Genomic DNA, 19,668 nt, shown 5'->3' on the forward strand with positions numbered 1-19,668 from the left:
ACAACCATTCACACTCACATTCACACCTACGCTCAATTTAGAGTCACCAGTTAACCTAACCTGCATGTCTTTGGACTGTGGGGGAAACCGGAGCACCCGGAGGAAACCCACGCGGACAACATGCAAACTCCACACAGAAAGGTCCTCGCCGGCCACGGGGCTCGAACCCGGACCTTCTTGCTGTGCTAACCAATACACCACCGTGCCGCTGCATTGCCTTCATCTCCTGTCTAAAGATAGTAATACAGTAGCACTTTAATTCCACATAGACACAGACAACCATTCACACCTACGGTCAATTTAGAGTCACCAGTTAACCTAACCTGCATGTCTTTGGACTGTGGGGGAAACCGGAGCACCCGGAGGAAACCCATGTGGACACGGGGAGAACATGCAAACTCCACACAGAAAAGCCCTCGCCAGCCACTGGGCTTGAACCCAGGACCTTCTTGCTAACCACTACACCACCGTGCTGCCATGGAAAATAGTCAAAATACAGAAAAAAATGTGAATGAGTAGGGGTGTATAAACCCCTGTACCCAAATTGTTTGTATATGAGCGATTCCACGCTTATGGGTACTGAAATGGGGACATGAACTTATTCACCTAAAACCATTTCTTTTTTTACCATCAGGTCACAAAACATGTAATCTTTAATGAATGATATGTTAAAAGATAACTTTAATTTTCTGAGATGTAATAAAAACATATTTATATGCCAAAGTCAAGCCTATGAGTTCCAAAATGATGTCTGTTACATTACTTCTGTTACGATTGTCCATCTCGCGTCTGTTACAAATTAATTACAATCTAGCTATATACCATGTTAATCTTATTGAAAGAATGTGTATGTTTATTCTACTACACGTTTATTAATTATATTTGCTAAAACATCACCTTCCTATGTTTCAAAAAGTAATTCTACATTGTTAAAATTGAGAATATATATGTCCACAACACTTCTGTTACGTTCTGACTTTGGCATATAAATATGTTTTTATTACATCTCAGAAAATTAAAGTTGTCTTTTAACATATCATTCATTAAAGATTACATGTTTTGTGACCTGATGGTAAAAAAAAGAAATGGTTTTAGGTGAATTTTTAAAAATAAGTTCATGTCCCCATTTCAGTACCCATAAGCGTGGAATCACTCATATATTTACTAAAAATATACATCAAGGGCATTTGGTTGGAGTGCAAATATACATTACAGTCATATTACACATACAATATTATACATTTGAAATCCCAATGCTAAAAAAAATACATCATTTTCCTGGAATTGTACAAATCTGTGTATTAAATACAGTATATGTGAAGAAAAGTGAGTAGTTGTGAATTCCTAATTAGGACGATCAGCAGAGGTAGCTCTAATGTAGCATTGATTCATAGATCTAAAATGTTAACAGATATTTAGGCCACGAGCCGTATTAAATAAAAAGAGGGTCCGACAATTATGAATTTAAAAGTAGCATTAATACCAAAGGATGTAACATAGAACGTAATATGCATTATTCTATCCACATTCACTGGATATGAGCAATCATGTGCTCTGATAGGCTGCTCTACTACTAGGATATCAGCTCATATACTGTGAGTAGAGAAAAACAAAATGGCGGAACGTACTGCTGAACCAACTGAGGATGAAATAAAAACTCTACTCGAAAACAAAACCCCAAAAAATACAAAAAAAAAACAAAGTATGGAATGAAAGTAAGACTGTATATATTTTTTATTTTTCAAGAATTATGATTATAGAATTTTTTGCAAATTGCTCGTCATTTCGCCGGTTTGTTTACATTCTAAGCGGAAATGATTTTGTCGGACATTTTGTATAAAGTTTTTATTTATCTTATTTGCAAAAAATAAAAATGCTCTGTTTCTCAAAATCCAGTGAACGTGGATAGACAAACAGTTATTCCACTCAATCTCATCGTACATGGCTTATAGCCAACTCGGCATTATGCACCTCGTCAGCTATCAGCTCATGTACGACTCAATTTCGCGGAATAACGTACATATGCAATATGTAACAGCAAATTGTTCTATAATTATTTACAAAATATCTTATTGCCACAATTAAGAAATCTTTCAAGTAGTTTCTTATAGTTTATGTTCTAATAATAGGCTACATAAAGGCACACCTTCTGATTCTAATTTCACTCTGCTCAACAACCACAATTAAATTTTTTTTAGACATTATTATACTATATCTCCAAAGTCTTTATTTTGATTGCAAGTAGCATTAAAGTTCAGAGCAACCACCTCAGGAACTCTGTGTGATCATCTCTGTGGTTGCCGTTACTGTATTCTCCGTTTGCATTTCTGGATTTTTCACCTCTGCCGCTGTGACAATTCCATCCTGTTTAAAGAAGCTGCCGTGCATTTTAAGCCTATGCAACCTGAAAAATAATTAAAACAATTAGCAACAAGGTTTCAACTTTTCTCCTCATACAAACTTAATAAGCTGCGGTGGGTTTCCCAAAAGCTTCTTAAAGCTAAGAGCATCTTAACTAGGAGAGAGTGTTCATTGTGCTGCTCGATCTACTATTTAATGATGATCTTTGTGCTGCGATGCTTTTGGGAAACTCAGGCCTGGCTTGTTCCCAGATTGTACATAATGGATTAGTTTTTATCCTTTTGTTTTTACCTCTCCTCTTTCTTGCTCTGTGGACTGTCTTTGGATTTTACAAAGGTCACACTGTCAGCGCCCTGAACGAGGCTCCCAAATTCCACATCCTTAGGTCTGAAAATCACTCTGGAATACAAGCCATAAACAATTTGCATACTGATACAGATTCTTTAGAAAATAAAACTGATTTCTCACAGGGGTTTTTTTCCCCCCAAAGGTACCCTCAAAAGTTCAACAGCGGTCCTCAAAGTCCAACAGATTTTAAAGGTTCATTATATTCACTTTCTCCAGATGTGAGCTTTGTGCTCATAAAGCTTGGTAACTTTTTTCTGAGCATGTAGTCAGTAATAAGTGGCATATTTTAGTTCTACATTTCTATGTCTTATTGATACAATTATATACAATGAGATGAAATTACACTTTGTCTCCATTTCAAAGTAACCAAATATTTCAAAGTAAAATGTAAATTATTTTAACTAAAATTCGTCAGCACATTTTGAATGTGGTGCAAATTTGGAACAAGTCACACAACTTAAGCTAAGGGTTAAAGTCATAGAATTTAAACACATTTGATTTTTTTTAAGAAAGGCTTCATTAATTAGGTAATATTTATATTTTCTATCAAATATTTCTAATAAAAAATAAAAACATATAAAATATATATTACATTTAAAATTAATAATATTAATTCATATAAGTGTTAAAGTGTGAATGCAACATTAGTATGGATATGATTGGGTCTTTGTACATGTACATTTTATATATATATATATATATATATATATATATATATACACACACACACACACATATATATATATATATATATATATATATATAAAATATAATGTGTATGTGTGTGTATATATATATATATATATATATATATAAAATATAATGTGTGTGTGTGTATATATATATATATCTCATCTCATCTCATTATCTCTAGCCGCTTTATCCTTCTACAGGGTCGCAGGCAAGCTGGAGCCTATCCCAGCTGACTACGGGTGAAAGGCGGGGTACACCCTGGACAAGTCGCCAGGTCATCACAGGGCTGACACATAGACACAGACAACCATTCACACTCACATTCACACCTACGGTCAATTTAGAGTCACCAGTTAACCTAACCTGCATGTCTTTGGACTGTGGGGGAAACCGGAGCACCCGGAGGAAACCCACGCGGACACGGGGAGAACATGCAAACTCCACACAGAAAGGCCCTCGCCGGCCACGGGGCTCGAACCCGGACCTTCTTGCTGTGAGGCGACAGCGCTAACCACTACACCACCGTGCCGCCCATATATATACATATGTGTCTGTGTGTGTATATATATTATATATATATATGTGTGTGTGTATATATATATATACACACACACACAGTGGTGCTTGAAAGTTTGTGAACCCTTTAGAATTTTCGATATTTCTGCGTAAATATGACCTAAAACAACATCACATTTTCACACAAGTCCTAAAAGTAGATAAAGAGAACCCAGTTAAACAAATGAGAGAAAAATATTATACTTGGTCATGTATTTATTGAGGAAAATGATCCAATATTACATATCTGTGAGTGGTAAAAGTATGTGAACCTCTAGGATTAACAGTTCATTTGAAGGTGAAATTCGAGTCAGGTGTTTTCAATCAATGGGATGACAATCAGGTGTGAGTGGGCACCCTGTTTTATTTAAAGAACAGGGATCTATCAAAGTCTGATCTTCACAACACATGTTTGTGGAAGTGTATCATGGCACGAACAAAGGAGATTTCTGAGGACCTCAGAAAAAGCATTGTTGATGCTCATCAGGATGGAAAAGGTTACAAAACCATCTCTAAAGAGTTTGGACTCCACCAATCCACAGTCAGACAGATTGTGTACAAATGGAGGAAATTCAAGACCATTGTTACCCTCCCCAGGAGTGGTCGACCAACAAAGATCACTCCAAGAGCAAGGCGTGTAATAGTCGGCAAGGTCACAAAGGACCCCAGGGTAACTTCTAAGCAACTGAAGGCCTCTCTCACACTGGATAATGTTAATGTTCATGAATCCACCATCAGGAGAACACTGAACAACAATGGTGTGCATGGCAGGGTTGCAAGGAGAAAGCCACTGCTCTCCAAAAAGAACATTGCTGTTCGTCTGCAGTTTGCTAAAGGTCACGTGGACAAGCCAGAAGGCTATTGGAAAAATGTTTTGTGGATGGATGAGACCAAAATAGAACTTTTTGGTTTAAATGAGAAGCGTTATGTTTGGAGAAAGGAAAACACTGCATTCCAGCATAAGAACCTGATCCCATCTGTGAAACATGGTGGTGGTAGTGTCATGGTTTGGGCCTGTTTTGCTGCATCTGGGCCAGGACGGCTTGCCATCATTGATGGAACAATGAATTCTGAATTATACCAGCGAATTCTAAAGGAAAATGTCAGGATATCTGTCCATGAACTGAATCTCAAGAGAAAGTGGGTCATGCAGCAAGACAACAACCCGAAGCACACAAGTCGTTCTACCAAAGAATGGTTAAAGAAGAATAAAGTTAATGTTTTGGAATGGCCAAGTCAAAGTCCTGACCTTAATCCAATCGAAATGTTGTGGAAGGACCTGAAGCGAGCAGTTCATGTGAGGAAACCCACCAACATCTCAGAGTTGAAGCTGTTCTGTATGGTGGAATGGGCTAAAATTCCTCCAAGCCAGTGTGCAGGACTGATCAACAGTTACCCCAAACATTTAGTTGCAGTTATTGCTGCACAAGGGGGTCACACCAGATACTGAAAGCAAAGGTTCACATACTTTTACCACTCACAGATATGTAATATTTTACCACACACAGATATGTAAAGGATCATTTTCCTCAATAAATAAATGACCAAGTATAATATTTTTCTCTCATTTGTTTAACTGGGTTCTCTTTATCTACTTTTAGGACTTGTGTGAAAATCTGATGATGTTTTAGGTCCTATTTATGCAGAAATATAGAACATTCTAAAGGGTTCACAAACTTTCAAGCACCACTGTGTGTGTGTGTATATATATATATATATATATATATATATATATATATATATATATATATATATATATACACACACACACACACACACACACACACATACTACAAACATACATACACACTATATATATATATATATATATATATATATATATATATATATATATATATATAAAACACACTCATAGATAGAATAGAATGCCTTTATTGTCAGTCACTGCACAAATGTACAACGAAATTTAGTTTATCACAGGAGAACAAAGCTGCTGCATATGCACGCGCTGCCACTCTTGGGCACTTCAGCCCAAGGCCATCCTATGTTAACCTAACTGCATGTCTTTGAACTTTAATGGAAATTCAAGTGGGTGCTGTTTTTATTATTTACAGTTCAAGTATAAATCCTTGAAAGTAATGTTTATAGAACAAGTACAATGAAATAATTCAAGAATGAAAATGAAAAGAAAATGCTGAAATTTTGAGGAAAACATTGCCATCCATGACTGATACTCACTTGGCTTGCGTCTCGCCAGATTTAATTCTCATTTTGCGAATCAGGAACTGTTTGGCACTGAAGAAGCTTGGCAGGTATGAATCGCTCTCCCACTGGAACTTGAGCATCAGCAGGTCCCCTACATCCACATCCGAGGTCACTAGGAAAGAGATGGTGGTGTTGGTGATCATGCTCGGCCTGTAATGGAACACAGGAAATGTTCATACTGTATCGCCAAAATGACAGTACTACTTTCCTTGACCTTTTTTTTAGTACAATTCATATGTAACATTAACTCCTTAAACTCTCAGAACACATCCAGACTTACCTTTCTCACAATTACATACAGTAAATTCTGCAGAATTAACAGTAGTTACTGAGTAATTATCAACCATAATGGAATAAATTTTAAAATGTAAGTTTCTGTATGCAATAAAATTACAAATTTGTGTACAAAAGTATGGGCACTTACAGAACTACTGGGATGTTGTGTTTCTCATCGTGAGTTCCATACAGAGATATTTTCACAGGCTGACTGTCCAGGGCCAAATGCTTATGGCTAAAGAGATATGCCTTAATCTGGTAATGGAAAACTAGAGAGATAAACATTTAAAAAAATACATTAACAAAGCACAACTAAAAAGACCAAACAAGCCAGCAATATTGTCTTAGCAAATAAAATAAAATTAAATAAAACCGGATCAGATGTATGCACATACCTTTGTATGGCATCATCTCACGTGTCTTGAGGTACATCCTGGTGCTCCTAGCTGTTCGGACCTTGTTGACGTTGTAGCCTAGCTTGTTGCAGCGGTTCTTGCGGCAGCTGAGACACAGGCCCTTGTAAAATGCTTCTTTGGAGCTGCAGCGGTAAGCCAGGCTCTGCTGATCCTGATTCACAAGCGAGTCGATGAACAGGTGCACCGAGCGCTCATGAGAACATTTCACCAACTGGTCCATGTCTGTTGAGAACACAAGTAGGACACAGATGTTAGAGGAAATAAATCTTTAACATTCATAAACCTTTGATCATTTAATGTTCTCAGAAGCCATGGCTTACCATTTCTGGCTATTACACGACAATGTACATTTCCTACTAGGCTAACTGTAGTTATCAAATAATTCATAGTAGGGAAAAGTGGAATTGAAGATTGGTGAAAGAGCTTGGGAAGAGAGATTGGCAAGTTGAAGCAACAGAGATGTTTGAAGTAAGTAAAGTTTTGTGGGGGGCTTTTTTTCAGAACAGGACAAATCGCTTGTTAGCTAACAAGGACTTGTTTCTAAATGTTATCCAGCTGCTTTGGAAAAGTCTAGAAACCAATTGCACTGTTTGAAGTAAAGCTAAGTTTTTGTTTGTTTGTTTTTTACCTCAGGAAAAATGGCTAGTTAGCTAGCAAGGACTTGTTTTCAAAACATTATTCAGTTGCTTTGGAAATGTCTACAAAACTCCTTGTGCTGTTTGACATAAAGCTCAGGTGGGGTTTACATTAGATCGTATCAGCGGATCATCAGATTAACGTTTTTAAAACGATTAGTGTGCACACAGCAACACCAATACACGATTCGCCTGCACACAGCAACGCCAATACACGGATACGCTCGGCTCCGCAGGCATCCTGCGCTCCAAATCACTCCGCCCTGAACAGCGAGTGCCCTCTGGAGGGTGCGCACTCCGGCCCTGCGCAGCTCACAGAGCGCGCGAGTGGAGCGCACGAGCAGAGATTTGGGACTGAGCCGCTGTGTGTGTGATCTCAGTGCATGTCGGGCATGCGCGTCACTTACCACTTGCAAGTGGAAGGATGGCAAGCCTAAAGACAATCATAACTACACAATGGGCAGTATTTGCATCAGTATTTGCAGTATTTTCATACTTTTATACTCTTTAATGAAAGGTGATACAAGGCGGAAGTCCGCGCCGTTTTTCAGCAGTCGCGTCACGTGACCAACGCCAGCGAATCAGGAAGGTGGATGTCACAGTGACGTTGTCCAATGACGATGCCAGCTAGAGCTCAGCACAGCGTATCCGCGTATCTCAATGTTTACACAGCACCGGACCAGACACGATCTGGATTGAATACGTGGACGCTGGCGGATTCCCGTTTCCCGGCGTTTCCAGGCGTTTTAATGTAAACGGACAGTGCATCCGCGAAGAAAACGAGACAGATACAGTCTAATGTAAACTTGGCCTCAGGTGTTTGGTTTTTTTTACTTCAGGAAAAACAGCTAGTTAGCTAGCAATGATTTGTTTTTGAAATGTTAATGTCTTCAAAACCCATTGCATTGTTTGAAGTAAAGTTAAGCTATTTTTTTAACCTCAGAACAAATGGGTAGTTAGCTAGCAAGGTCTTGTTTTAGATAGATAGATAGATAGATAGATAGATAGATAGATAGATAGATAGATAGATAGATAGATAGATAGATAGATAGATAGATAGATAGATGTCAAGAAACCCATTTCATTTAGATAAAATCCACAAAGCTTAAATGGATCTGACCATGACAACAAAACCATTCCCTGCTAGGCTAACTGTAGCTACCAAATCATTCATAGTCGTAAAAAATGGAATTGTAACTATAAAAATAAGAGGAGTTGGTGAGTTTAAGTGATAGCGAGGTTTGAAGTAAAGCAAAGTAGTAGTTGTTGTTGTTTTACCTCAGGACAAACAGCTAGTTAGCTAGCAAGGACTTGTTTTCAGTTCAGTTGCTCTTGAAATGTCTAGAAACCCACTACGTTGTTTGAAGTAAAGCTAAGGTTTTTTTTTTTTTCAAACTAGCAAGGACTTGTTTTTGAAACATTATTTACTTGCTCTGGAAATGTCTAGAAATACATTGCGTTGTTTGAAGTAAAGCTAAGGTTTTTTTGTTTGTTGGTTTGCTGTTGTTTTTCCCCTCAGGACAAACAGCTAAGGACTTGTTTTCAAAAATTATTGAATTGGCACGGTGGTGTAGTGGTTAGCGCTGTCGCCTCACAGCAAGAAGGTCCTGGATTCGAGCCCTGGGGCCGGCGAGGGCCTTTCTGTGTGGAGTTTGCATGTTGTCCGTGTGGGTTTCCTCCGGGTGCTCCGGTTTCCCCCACAGTCCAAAGACATGCAGGTTAGGTTAACTGGTGACTCTAAATTGACCGTGAGTGTGAATGGTTGTCTGTGTCTATGTGTCAGCCCTGTGATGACCTGGCGACTTGTCCAGGGTGTACCCCGCCTTTCGCCCGTAGTCAGCTGGGATAGGCTCCAGCTTGCCTGCGACCCTGTAGAAGGATAAAGCGGCTTGAGATAACGAGATGAGATGTCCAGAAACCCATTTCATTTAGATAAAATCCACATACCTTAAATTTAGCTGATCATGTTAAGAAAGCATTGGAAGAAAAATCTCACACCAGCAAGTTCATTCGTGATTAGTTAGCTGGCTAGCTTAAAAATGTTTTAGCCTAAGGTAACAAGGACATTGAACAGACCTTATTGTATTATCCACTTCACCATTTCTGTGGATTATTCATAATCAAAAAATGTAATAGATGATATTTTTAACCAGGTTTGTGGGACCTCACCTCTTCACACTCTGGCCATTTGGCCTGTATGTATGGTTTCAGTAATGATTAGAGTTTTACGAGAATGGGTCATTAACCCATCATCCACCCCCCCAATCTGGAGGGCCAGGTGCTGCAGTTCATCTGGCCTTTCACCTGGAACCAGCCCAGCGATGTTGAACCTAGCAGGGACATTAGCCCCAGCTGATGTAGCTCCCAGAATCACTAAGGCACACAAACCTCCCTACCACTATATGCAGCACTTAGGGAGGTTTATGGGAAGACACACATTAATTCATAAACAACAACTGCTCAGAGTTCAGCATGGTTTCAGAATTTTAAGAGAAGGAAAAATATTCAAATTACTTCAATACCTTAAATGAATTCAAATTCATTCAAGACAATTATAGAGATTAAAGTTTAATTGTGGGAAGACAACTAAGCACCTACCTCTAATATCTAAATATTAGCTCTATGCCCCCTTATTATTTGTAATTTTATTCCTGTAACGCCTCATTCTTGTAGCTGCTATTACTTTCACTGCAGTTACTGAATAATATGCTTTAAGCTGAACAACTATAAAACTCAACTAATAAAATGACTCTACTATTCAGATGATTGATGGCACTAAACACCACAGGACCCATCATCACCATAGAGTGAAGCTGTGGTGGTATCTGATATAAAAGTGATCCATGTATCTGTAAGTTCAGTAAACACCATTCTCACTGATGTCAGTAAAAGCACAACGACTTACTGTACAAGCCTTGCGTAGCAATCATCCTCATGGTGTTCCGCAGACTGCAGCCAGGCTGGAAGGTGCCACCATTGGGGTAGATGTCCACATGACCAACAGGTCTCTGGATGCCAATGCTGAGGTCCGGGCTACCTCTGGTGTTTGTGTGGAGGACGTCGACAAATTTTGCATCGTCAGGAGAGAGCCGTTTTAGACTGTCGGCGTGCTCAAAGGTTGGGCCAGCTGGGTCAAATCCTAAAATTGTAAAAGGAAAAAAAAAAAGAGAGTGGTTGAGAAAAAAAGTTGAAATTAGATTTGTTAATCATGCACAAATAACCATTTTATAAGAAACGATTTCTGGTAGCCTACATAAAAAGTGTTGTAGTCAATACATAGAAATGAAAGTAATATTTTTGTGTTGGATATTTAATAGATAAAGAGATAATGCGATCACACTATGTGGATACAATATGATAACCTTTTTCAATCCATAGCTAATCCCAAACAATTGGATAGTGATATTGACATGTGGGTCATTCTAGAATTCGGGATACGTTTCACGTCTCCGAGATAAACCTTTTGTTATTTTCCACAAAAGAAATGTTTATTGAATCAGTTTTGAACAATAATGCAAATTATGACAAACTTTCATCAATAGCAATGCTTAATGTACATTTTAGACCCAATTTATCCATAAAACATTAACTAAATGACCCTCACCCCACATTATTGAGGTTTTTCACCCACGTGACCAAGTCATGTGATGCATCGTTAGGCTGCCATTTTGGACGTCATGGCTCGAATCAGTTTGAATGCGAGGAAGGCGACAAATGAAAAACATAAAAGAAAAAGGAGCGAGATGCAGAAAACACCTTCACTATCCAGTGACGTAGGGCATTTACAGGGCAAGCAGAGGGAGAGGTATTTGCAAAAATTGAGGTTAGCAGGCTTAGAGAACGACGTTTACCTGCTTCCACCAGGATTGTTCACTGACGTACGGAAGTACACGAAGCCCTCGTCTTTACCTGACTTCGGCCCACATGATCTGTATACCTATGTCGTTAAAAACCCATCGCCATACACAGGTATTGATCTGAAAGCGTATAAGAGTTTGGATGCCTACAAATATTTTGTGTCAGGCTGGGTAACATGCCTACATCAGTGGGTCGTCCCTGGAGCCGGTGGTCGCCATCTTATTACAGCTAAGGTTTGTTCACATTTTCATTTACTTTCGGTCCTCAGGATAAACAAAATGTTATTAAATGTCATTGAAATAACTTCTTAGTCTGTTGAGACATGGCCCGTTATAAATTTGCTGTTACCAGGCAATGACCAAGAACTGTATTATTAGGGTCAGTGTCTGTGTTGTAGCAGTGTACTAGCAGCTAGCTGTTAGCACTAGCTAATGTCAACAACATAGTAGCTAGTATGTTACTGTAGCAATGTTTACGTTCAGTCATTTGGATGACTGTTAAAACCTTTCAGTCTCAAGTTTTTCCTTTACTGTATTTACTAGTTTACTGTAATTATGATCCGGCAGCTATTTACACCGGATCCAGTGTAAATAGCTGCCGGAGCACGCTCCGGCTTACTCCCCCTCAAATTAAGCAGCGTGCTCCGGGAGCAAGCCGGAGCGTGCTGCTTAATTTGAGGGGGAGCAAGCCGGAGCGCGCTCCGGAACCCCGGCCGGAGCACTCTGGGAGCAAGCCGGAGTGCGCTGCTTAATTTGAGGGGGAGCAAGCCGGAGCGCGCTCCGGCAGCTATTTACACTGGATCCGGTGTAAATAGCTGCCGGATCATAATTACAGTAAACTAGTAAATACAGTAAAGGAAAAACTTGAGACTGAAAGGTTTTAACAGTCATCCAAATGACTGAACGTAAACATTGCTACAGTAACATACTAGCTACTATGTTGTTGACATATAGCTTGACCTTCAAAATGGCGGACACCGGGGCGTCACGTGACCCTGTGACGTCAGGTTAAATACCTCAATTGGCTGTCTTTGACTCCTGATTCATACATTCAACTTGAATAAACATGAAGTGATTCAGTCTAACAATCTGGTGTTTGGGACTTATTCTATTAACTGGTATAAAATCAATTGCATAGAAAGTCCATTTTTTGTATTATGTGAAATTTCAGTAATAGGAAAAAAATTTTTTATCCGTCCCAATGTTCTTGTCAACTCTGTTAACTCTGTTATAAAACCACATAAAATCCACAAAGACTTTTAATAACACGCGTGACACCCGCACTGAGAGAGGTCATGTCCTCTGGTGGGAAACTTCAGAAAGGCAGTGAGGTATGTTATGTTTCTTCTCTCATAAATTTGAACAAAATGTTGAGGATTTTACACCAACAGTAGATTAAGTATTCGTCAAATCTGTTATTATGATATTGGAGTGAATCTCTCATTTTTTAAAAACAATAATATGATTAAAATCCATAACATTCTGTTTGTATACATGCCATGTGGTAGCTAGTTTGAGGTTAGCATGGGGAGTTAAGACACAAAATTGTGGAAAATGTAAACTCTGTTATCATCAGTTCTGTTAATGGATTGCCCAGTTTAACAATAGCAGAGTTGACGATGTACCCGCAATTATAGAATGGGCCATGTACATATAAATTAAAACCTAGTAAAAATGCTTGTTTTGTTGATAGGGCCTATGAGCAGAGCAAGTATATCCCAATTAAAATTAGTGTGTGAGACAAGTAGGGTGTGGGCTAAAACTTAAGTTAATTGGCAACCCTGACCTGTGATTCTGTTGACTTTGCTGTTGGTGAGTTTTCCTGCGATGCCTGCCACATGTGCACCCAGACTATACCCCAAAACATGGAGCTTCTCAAGTGGGTAGCCAATAGCCTTTACAGAAAAAAAGAAGAAAAGACAGGTAGTGTGAAAAAATGAAATCTCAAAGAAACAAACAAACAAAAAATTATTCAAAATTGCATTTTATGGGAATTGAACCTTGTCTAAATTTATACCTCTAACCAGTTGATGAACTGGGCAACATCCCTACCCACAAGTCTGGTGTTCTCAGCTGAGGTGGGGTAGTGCTGGCTGGCACGCTGCAGCCAGTCCACCACGATGACATTGGCATTGGGCTCGCGCTCAAACAAAGCAGACACCAGTTTAGTGATCCAGCTTTCAAACAGTCCTGCAACCTGCAGAAACCACAATTATTCAAATAATCCCAGAATGTTCAGGTTTAGCTCTTATATGATTGCAATTCTATATGAATATGTAATATACTGGTTGTTTTCAAATATGCACAAATTAGGGAATGTCAATGCATAATGTGTCACAAATCTCAAAATTATAGATTACATCCAGAAAGTGGGTGTGCATGTTGAACTCACCGACCAGCCATGGATCACCAGAAAGGTCTGCGCATCAAGCTTGAATCTGCAGTCTGATATAGTCCCTTTTATTCCTGGGACAAGGTAGCACAGGTCTTCATCCGGGAACTCTACGTTTCTCAGTGAGAACTTGGATTGGATGTTTCCGTGGTCTGCACTCCAATGAGGGATGTTACCTGGTAATGAGGTTAGAGTTTAATAAAGCCCTTATAGTCCTGAATGGATTCTGGTTCAGGTTCTTTGTGGTTAAACTTGTTGAGCAACAGCAGTGTGAGCACAACCTTGGAGATGAAGATCAACGAGCCTAACAATAGCTGATCTAATAATAGTGCACCTTTATGATAAGTGGAAAAATGAAGTATTGAAGTACAGTCACGTGTCAGAAGCAGAGGAGAGTGATTGGCCAAAGAATATTCCAGGAAATCATAGGCTATGTTTTGAAGAAATTTGTCTAGAGTTCCAGAATATTCTATCCATGATATGCATGTCTATATTATACACAAAAGAAAAGTGATATAATTATATACATCAGTAGAACTGACAACTGTTACAGACTTGGATATTCAAAATGCACCCTGTTAGATATTTTATATTATTTTTTATGCTTTCTGAACTTCTTAACTGGACTGCAAAGCTGTTTCTCTTACCTGATAAAGGTGTCTCAGTTGAATTTGACAGAGGCTCACATGAAATAACAGAAATTACGATGATCAGTAATAACCAGATACTTTCTTTTCCCATATTACAGAGTGCGAATACTTTGTATAAATCTCTAGTCAATGTAAAAATTAAATAATAAAAATAAACCATTAGGTTTTCAAGTCCAAGTTCAACAGATGAGCTGCCAAGAGCCACTCCGTGTATTTATACCAGGCACGGTGTCTCTTTGGGCTTTCTGATTGGCTACATGTGAATTAGGGGGTGTGACTTAAGCATTTAGGACAAGAAGAGGGACCTAGCTGTCACTCAGATTGGGGGGGGGGGGAGGCCAGGGGAAGGGTTCTGATGCACAGTCAGTGCGAAGTATTACACTAAGTCAGTATGCATAAGTCAGCCATGTTTCATGTTTCTGATTTCCTGTGCCTGTTCCTCGTTCTCGTTTTCTCTCTGCCTTTGATCTCCTGTTTGTGTCTCACCCGACCCTTTGCTTGTCTTCCGTTCATGAGCTTGCCTGCCAATTTGGACTGTTTGCCTTTGTGTGGTCGTCACTGTGAATAAACATCACTTCTGCACTTACGTCCGCCTACCTTATACCTGACATACACTGCTGTTTGCTTTGTACTGAACACACACATTATACGTCAGCACAGATGGGGGAAAAAAGGAGAATAAAACAGGAACAAAGTAAAAAAAGAAACAAAGTAAATCTTGTACTGACCCTTATTATCATTATCAGGCTCATTCTTGGGCACTGTGAGTCAAACGAATAGGTCTATTTGAGGTAGTGCAGAGACAGCATTTAGTAAATGTCAAAGGATATTTTAATCCCTGAAGTCATTGTGTGTGGTCTAATTTATACTGTTATATTGCTTATTCATGACATGTTTCTATTTTTATTTAATATGTGCTTGAATGGAATAGAGACTCATAATGAGACAGGAAAACTGGCTTATATTCACTATCCTGTTGTAATCAATGCATAATACATTCGAACTGTACATAACTATGTCCATTACTGCTTCACAGATGAGATGATGTGTTACCCACATACACTGCTTTTTTTTGCAAAGAAAATAAGATATACATTACTCCGAGGTGTTTTTCTTTATTTGTTTAATGCATGACCAAGAGAATAACAACAAGGGGAGCAAGAGAACAGTCAGTTCTTGAAGTTGATGTGCTGGAAGCAGGAAAAATGGGCAAGCGTAAGGATCTGACCATGAGTTGGCCTAGTGGTTAGCGTGTCCGCCTCTCGATCGGGAGATCGCAAGTTCTACTCACGGTCTGGTCATACCAAAGACCATCATAAAAATGGTACCTACTGCTGTCTGGCAAGGCGTGCTGCAATACAGATGTGAGTGGGGAGTCAAACTCTCATGGTTACCAGAGGACTAGTCCCCTACTGTAACCCTAGCTATGTAATAGGCCAGAGGCCGAGGGCTATGGCAATGGAGATTGGCACCGCCCTACGCGCCACATGGCGTGGGAAGGACTTTGACTTTGTAAGGATCTGAGCAACTTTGACAAGGGCCTTATTGTGATGGCTAGATGACTGGGCCTGAGCATCTCCAAAATGGCACATCTTGTGGGGTGTTCCTGGTATGCAATGGTTAATAGTACCTGACACCTTTCTGTTTTAGCCAGGATTAACTTTTTCAGCAGTTTGTGCTACAGTAGCCCTTCTGTGGGATTGGACCATATGGGCTAGCCATCATGCCCCATGTGAATCAATGAGCCTTCAACACCCATGACCCTATTACAGGTTCACCGGTTGTTCTTTGGATCCTTGGACCACTTTTGGTAGGTACTGACCACTGCATACCGGGAACACCCCACAAGATGTGTCATTTTGGAGATGCTCCGACCCAGTCATCTCACCATCACAGCTTGTCCCTTGTCAAAGTCTCTCAGATCCTTACGCTTGCCCATGTTTCCTGCTTCTAACATATCAACTTCAAGGACTGACTGTTCTCTTGCTGCCTAATATATCCCACCCCATGACAGGTGCCATTGTAATGAGATAATCAATGTTATTGACTTCTTCACCTGTCAGTGGTTTTAATGTTCAGTGTATGTTCTCCTGCATGTGACCTAAAAATGTATTCCTGCATCTAGAAATCTAGAAATACGACCCTGAATGCGTCATTTTCTCAAATGAGCCAAAATCAACTTCCGACCAAACACAAACATGTACTCCAAAGTGTCCTGGGTGTTTTTCTATGTTACCTGGAACAATTGTGTAATACAGCGCATTTGAGAACATACTGAGCTTTAACACTGCCCTGGAGGCAGACGTGTCCATTCAGGCACTCTAAACCAATGAGGTCAAAGAAGGGCCTCCTCCCACGACACCATCCCCTCCTTTCTCCATATCGAAGAAGCACATGTGTGACTAAGACCCCCTGCTGTTGCCAAAACAGCTTCAGCACTGAGACAAATGTTGAGATATTCCTCGACTGGTTAGATTTGAACTCTGTGATCTGCTTGGCTCCGGATGGGAAATTGGGAAATCTCTGGGAAATTGGTGCATCAGGGCTTGTGAGATGAAATATATCAGAGATATTACTCAAGAGTAAATAAGTTGTCACATGAAAAAAATCATTACTAACTATAACGTATCTTTTTATATTTCTGCAGTTGACGCAACTGTAGTGAACACCATATTCACCATTATCAATTAAAGACTGGCTAGCTGTTGGGATCTCAGTAGTTTGCTACGCTTGCTCATGTTTTTTCACACACATCTTTAGCTAGTTACATAGTTATCTATCTCGTAAAGATGGCCCTTTTACAATATCTTGAGCAAACACTGAAGTTTAATAAAGACATTTCATATTGTTAAACCTGAAAAGTCCTGGCTAGCTCACTCAGCGGTTTAGCTCACTTAGCTAGCTAATGGCTTACCTGTATATGTTTCCACAGGTCAGATGTTAAGCTGTGAAACAGAGATTACTCCATGCATATAGTCCTGGGTATGACTTTAAACTGCAACCGGTGGTGAGTCTCAGGTCCGGGAGGACTTGAGTATTGGGGAAAGTGGAGTTACCCCTTAATCACCATTGCTCCCAGGTTCGCTCTGAGCCGGAGTGGTAGCACCTGCCTGGGTTCCAGCTATGGATTAAATAGTACATCACCAATAAGGCACTGGCAGCAGGGCGCTTTTCGGTGCAATGTGGCAGATGAACCCAACAGGGTCAATGGCACGCCACCTGATGGCATGCGGAAGAGCCACTCAAATGGCCAACAGATGGCATCGCTCGGGCAGCATGGTGGTGTAGTGGTTAGCACAGTCTCCTCACAGCAAGAAGGTTCCGGGTTTGAACCCAGCGACTGGCGAGGGCCTTTCTGTGTGGAGTTTGCATGTTCTCCCTGTGTCTGTGTGGGTCCCCTCCGGGTGCTCCGGTTTCCCCCACAATCCAAAGACATGCAGTTAGGTTGACGTGGGGCGGCCTTGGGCTGAGGTGCCCTTGAGTAATGTACCGAACCCCTGACTGCTCCCCAGGTGCTCTGGTGTGGCTGACCACTGCTCTGAGTGTGTGTGTGTTCACTGCTTCAGATGGGTTAAATGCAGAGGATGAATTTCACTGTGCTTGAAGTGTGCATGTGACGAATAAAAGGTTTCTTCTTAAAAGCCAGTTGTCACTGCAGGGCAACTTCCATACCCGTCAGGTCTGTGGCACTTTTGTGCACCACTTGGCATCAGGTCCAGAGAGACAACACGATGGGGTCATGACATCATTTGTCTTACCTTATTGTGCAAGGTGCTTCATTAGGAGAGGAGCTCTGGTGCAGGCCTCGCGGCCCATCTCCTTTTCTGCACATCCTAATGAAGCAGTCATCATCGCTAGCGATGGACAGCCAACAACAACTCCATGCATAATTTGCAGATTATCATCCTGTTTCCTTTCTAAGGATTTAAAACCTGTGAACCTCTCTCTTCTATTCCTGTTCTCAGTTTTCCTTGATTACACAGTTAAACAAAATCAACAGCCATGACTGATCACACCCATCCTGGACCATCCAAAGCCCTTGCAGTGAACCCAGGAAACATGGAGCAGACTGTTTAATCTCTCCTGACCAATCTGGTATATAACTTGCAATCTGTACTGACTTGTGTTAATATGAAATTAACCAAACTTCTTTCATCTTTAAAATGCCTGAAGAATGTCACAGGAATATGACTTCCATTTACAGAATACTGGGCTCTTGCACGTGTCAGTGTAAAATCTGCTCCAGGCACCAAGTTGAGTTCCATTTTACAGAATCCTCAGCTCCATAACCAGGTCACATGACCTGTCACATGATGTGCTACCTTGTTCTAGTTCTGTGGTTCATAATCACAACCACCTGTTCCCATTTAGACCATAAATATCTTAGACTTTCAGGGCATCTTATCAAAGTCTTGCTCCTAGTATATCATTAGTAGCATTGCTGAGCATTTTACTGGATTTACATACACAATTTTCACAGACGTGATTGCTACTAAGCATATCGCACATTTATATTAATGTGCTTGTTCTAATACATTATAGTTTCTATAGTAACAGATAATTCATGGGAACCTGTATGGAGGATCTCATCTCATTATCTCTAGCCGCTTTATCCTGTTCTACAGGGTCGCAGGCAAGCTGGAGCCTATCCCAGCTGACTACGGACGAAAGGCGGGGTACACCCTGGACAAGTCGCCAGGTCATCACAGGGCTGACACATAGACACAGACAACCATTCACACCTACGGTCAATTTAGAGTCACCAGTTAACCTAACCTGCATGTCTTTGGACTGTGGGGGAAACTGGAGCACCCGGAGGAAACCCACACGGACACGGGGAGAACATGCAAACTCCACACAGAAAGGCCCTCACCGGCCCCGGGGCTCGAACCCAGGACCTTCTTGCTGTGAGGCGACAGCACTAACCACTACACCACCCTGTATGGAGGATGCTCTATATAATCAAAGACAATTAATAAAGGATTAAAGATTTTGTTGTTATTTAGTAAAGAAAAATGTATAATTAACAATTATTCCATGAAATCAAGTCATACATGAACTGATAGCTGACGGGGCGCGTAGCATCGAGTTGGCTATAACCCATGTACAATGAGATTGAGTGGAATAACTGTTTTATTCTATCCACATTCACTGGATTTTGAGAAACAGACCATTTTTATTTTTATTTTTTGCAAATTCGAGAAATAAAAACTTTATACAAAATGCCCGACAAAATCATTTCCAGTTAGAATGTAAACA

At 40.2% G+C, this 19,668-nt stretch overlaps 1 protein-coding gene across 1 annotated transcript; it reads right to left on the minus strand.

Moving 5' to 3' along the window:
* Positions 1 to 1,080: 1,080 nt before the first annotated feature.
* On the minus strand, positions 1,081 to 14,579 carry LOC132871804 (lipoprotein lipase). Its single transcript, XM_060906320.1, has 10 exons — positions 14,407 to 14,579; positions 13,760 to 13,935; positions 13,385 to 13,564; positions 13,154 to 13,262; positions 10,416 to 10,649; positions 6,855 to 7,097; positions 6,608 to 6,728; positions 6,157 to 6,333; positions 2,653 to 2,760; positions 1,081 to 2,404 (listed from the first exon to the last, which is right to left on the minus strand). Exons 1-10 carry the CDS (start codon positions 14,567 to 14,569, stop codon positions 2,269 to 2,271), a joined length of 1,647 nt encoding a protein of 548 aa, XP_060762303.1. The 5' UTR covers positions 14,570 to 14,579; the 3' UTR covers positions 1,081 to 2,268.
* Between the last annotated feature and the right edge of the window lie 5,089 nt (positions 14,580 to 19,668).

This window comes from Neoarius graeffei, chromosome 23 (genome assembly GCF_027579695.1).
Source record: "Neoarius graeffei isolate fNeoGra1 chromosome 23, fNeoGra1.pri, whole genome shotgun sequence".
NCBI lineage: Eukaryota > Metazoa > Chordata > Actinopteri > Siluriformes > Ariidae > Neoarius > Neoarius graeffei.

What these genes read in the sequence shown, in the direction of transcription:
- LOC132871804 (XM_060906320.1), bottom strand. Translation starts at nt 14,569, where the DNA reads ATGGTTTATTTTTATTATTTAATTTTTACATTGACTAGAGATTTATAC. An exon ending in TGAGATGATGCCATACAAAG is followed by an intron (nt 6,729 to 6,854) that starts GTATGTGCATAC and finishes TTATCTCTCTAG; the next exon opens with TTTTCCATTACCAGATTAAG. An exon ending in CACAACATCCCAGTAGTTCT is followed by an intron (nt 6,334 to 6,607) that starts GTAAGTGCCCAT and finishes GTTCCATTACAG; the next exon opens with GCCGAGCATGATCACCAACA.